A 2,384-nucleotide genomic window follows, 5' to 3' on the forward strand; every position below is an offset into this window, starting at 1 on the left:
GGCACAGCCAGCACCCTCCGTCCTCTGCCTGGAAGAGGCCATTCCTTCTCCATGTCAAACTGAGACTCCTCAACATCTTTCCATTGGATCTCTTGTGCATGAGAAGCAACCTGCTATTCCAGTGCCGCTTGCCTGAGCCTCACATCGTTCAGGTGTGCCCAGCAAGAAGCCTTTATGCTCTGGGAAGGTGGGAAATGCAAAAGGAAGGCTCAGTTCCCCAGGCAGCAAGAGCATTGCTCTGGTTCTGCAAGGGCTTGCAGGGCACTGGGAAGCACTGCAGGGCTGGGATGGGAGTAAATGGGCTCTCGGCTGGATCTGTAAGCTGTCAGAAGTCCAAGCGACCGAGCAGCCAGTTTAGGCATGCTGAATTATTCAGGGCTCAGTCAGAAGGTATAGAAGCCTGACCTGTCCAGTAAAAGTGGGTATCGTAGGGAGATCCCCCAATGTTAATCACTTTCTTCTCTATATGACTGAAAACTGTATGAAGCAGTTGGATTGCTTACATAAAACTGTATCTTAGCACCCTGAAAACTTATGATTTATGTGTAAACTGCTGCTTCTCTGTCTTGTTAAAATGTCCCATGGATGCATCAGTGTCACTGGCTTCCTTGGCAGACAGAAGCCTGATTTACTTCTGGTGGGATTCACCCTCCACCAGGTAAAAAGTAATGATTCAGATCTAAAATAGTCTCCCAGACCTTTGTGTGGCGACACAGTGTCAGGGGATGAGCTCTTACATGTGAGGAGCATCAAGCCTGCCTTGCCTTGCTTTCTTTTGATTGCCTCTCCTTGTTGAGCCTTCCTTTGCTTTGTCTTCATCTTTTCATCCCTTTCCTCCTTTTCACCCTCTTTCTTCTTTGTGTTCTTACATTAAATGCAGCTCTTGCAAGATCTGGACAGGGAACATAAGCAAGACTGTTCTTAAAGGGGCGAGTATTTATCCATTGTCTTCCTTCTTTCTTCATCTCTCACCAGGCATTCTATTTAAGAAAATCACCTCTAGAAAAGAAAGGCAAGTTTCTTTTACCCATATGACAAATCCCAGTCATTCAGGCTCACAGATTCTATTCTTTCCTCTCTTTACAAAGCTCCCTGCAGCAAGCAAACCACCCTAGATTTCCAAACATTCATGCAGGTCTTGGTCAAGCTTGCCTAATCCTGCAATCACATGTATGCTGATGTTTGTAGTCTTTCTCTAGGCTTGAAGTGTCTGTGACGGTGGACAGGCCACCAGCATCCCCTAAGAGCCCGTTGCTTGGATTGCTCTGCGGAGAGAAAATGCCCCAAAGGAAAGGCTTGGAGAATCACACCGTTGGATCTGGATTCATTCTTCTGGGATTTGCTGAGCTCTCCAGCCTGCAGGGAATGTGCTTCACAGTATTCCTGGTCATCTACCTCGTGGTCCTCACAGGGAACAGCATGATCGCACTCATCACCGTGGTGGACTCAAGCCTCCACAGCCCCATGTATTTCTTCCTGAGGAACTTGTCTGTCCTGGAGATCTGCTACACATCAGTCACTCTGCCAAAAATGCTGATGGGTTTCCTGCTGGCAGATGGCAGGATCTCCTTCCTTGGCTGTGCTGCCCAGCTGTATTTCCTGGTTTCCTTGGGCAGCATTGAATGCCTCCTCCTGACTGCCATGGCCTACGACCGCTGCATAGCCATATGTGACCCCCTGCACTATACCCTCATCATGAGCAGGGGTCTCTGCATCAGGCTGGTGGTGGGGTTGTGGCTGGTTGTCATACCAGTGCAAGTAGGACAGACCTACCAGGTTTTCACTTTGCCCTTCTGTGCATCCCATGACCTTCATCACTTTTTCTGTGATGTCCCCCCTCTGCTGGAACTGGCTTGTGCAGACACTTTCTGGAACCAACTGGTGCTGCACACTATCATCCTGGTGTTTGCAATCCTTCCCTTCTCCTTAATAGTTATTTCTTACATTAAAATTATCAGGGCAATTCTGAAAATACCTTCAGTTCTGGGCAGACACAAAGCCTTTGCCACCTGCTCTTCACACCTCGGGACGGTGACACTCTTCTATGGCTCGGCCACAGTCATCTACTTAAAGCAACGGTCAAGGGATTCTGGAGACACTGACAAATACCTGGCCCTGTTTTACACAATTGTGACCCCCATGGTCAACCCTGTTATCTATAGCCTGAGGAATACAGAAGTGAGAATTGCCTTGAAGAGGCTCCTGTGGACAAAGTGATACTACAGAGTACGTAAAATAGTCCCAAACAGCACCAGAGGTCCCAGTGGGGCATGTGGTTGCCTGAAGAAAGCATCCCATCTTTGCTCTAACAAAACCACGTGTCCAGCCTGGCTTTCACCCTCCTCAAGAAAAGGTCTTTCCCTCCTCAAGGGAAAGGTCTCTTG

At 48.4% G+C, this 2,384-nt stretch overlaps 1 protein-coding gene across 1 annotated transcript; it reads left to right on the forward strand.

Annotated features, from left to right (window-relative positions):
• Positions 1-1,278: 1,278 nt before the first annotated feature.
• Positions 1,279-2,217, forward strand: LOC104134704 (olfactory receptor 10AG1-like). Its single transcript, XM_009648285.1, has one exon. It carries the CDS (start codon positions 1,279-1,281, stop codon positions 2,215-2,217), a length of 939 nt encoding a protein of 312 aa, XP_009646580.1.
• Positions 2,218-2,384: the final 167 nt, after the last annotated feature.

The sequence above is a fragment of the Egretta garzetta genome, unplaced genomic scaffold (assembly GCF_000687185.1).
Source record: "Egretta garzetta isolate BGI_Z169 unplaced genomic scaffold, ASM68718v1 scaffold881, whole genome shotgun sequence".
Lineage (NCBI taxonomy): Eukaryota > Metazoa > Chordata > Aves > Pelecaniformes > Ardeidae > Egretta > Egretta garzetta.

Bases quoted from the DNA above. Each gene is read 5' to 3' on its own strand.
- LOC104134704 (XM_009648285.1), top strand. From the start codon at position 1,279: ATGCCCCAAAGGAAAGGCTTGGAGAATCACACCGTTGGATCTGGATTC.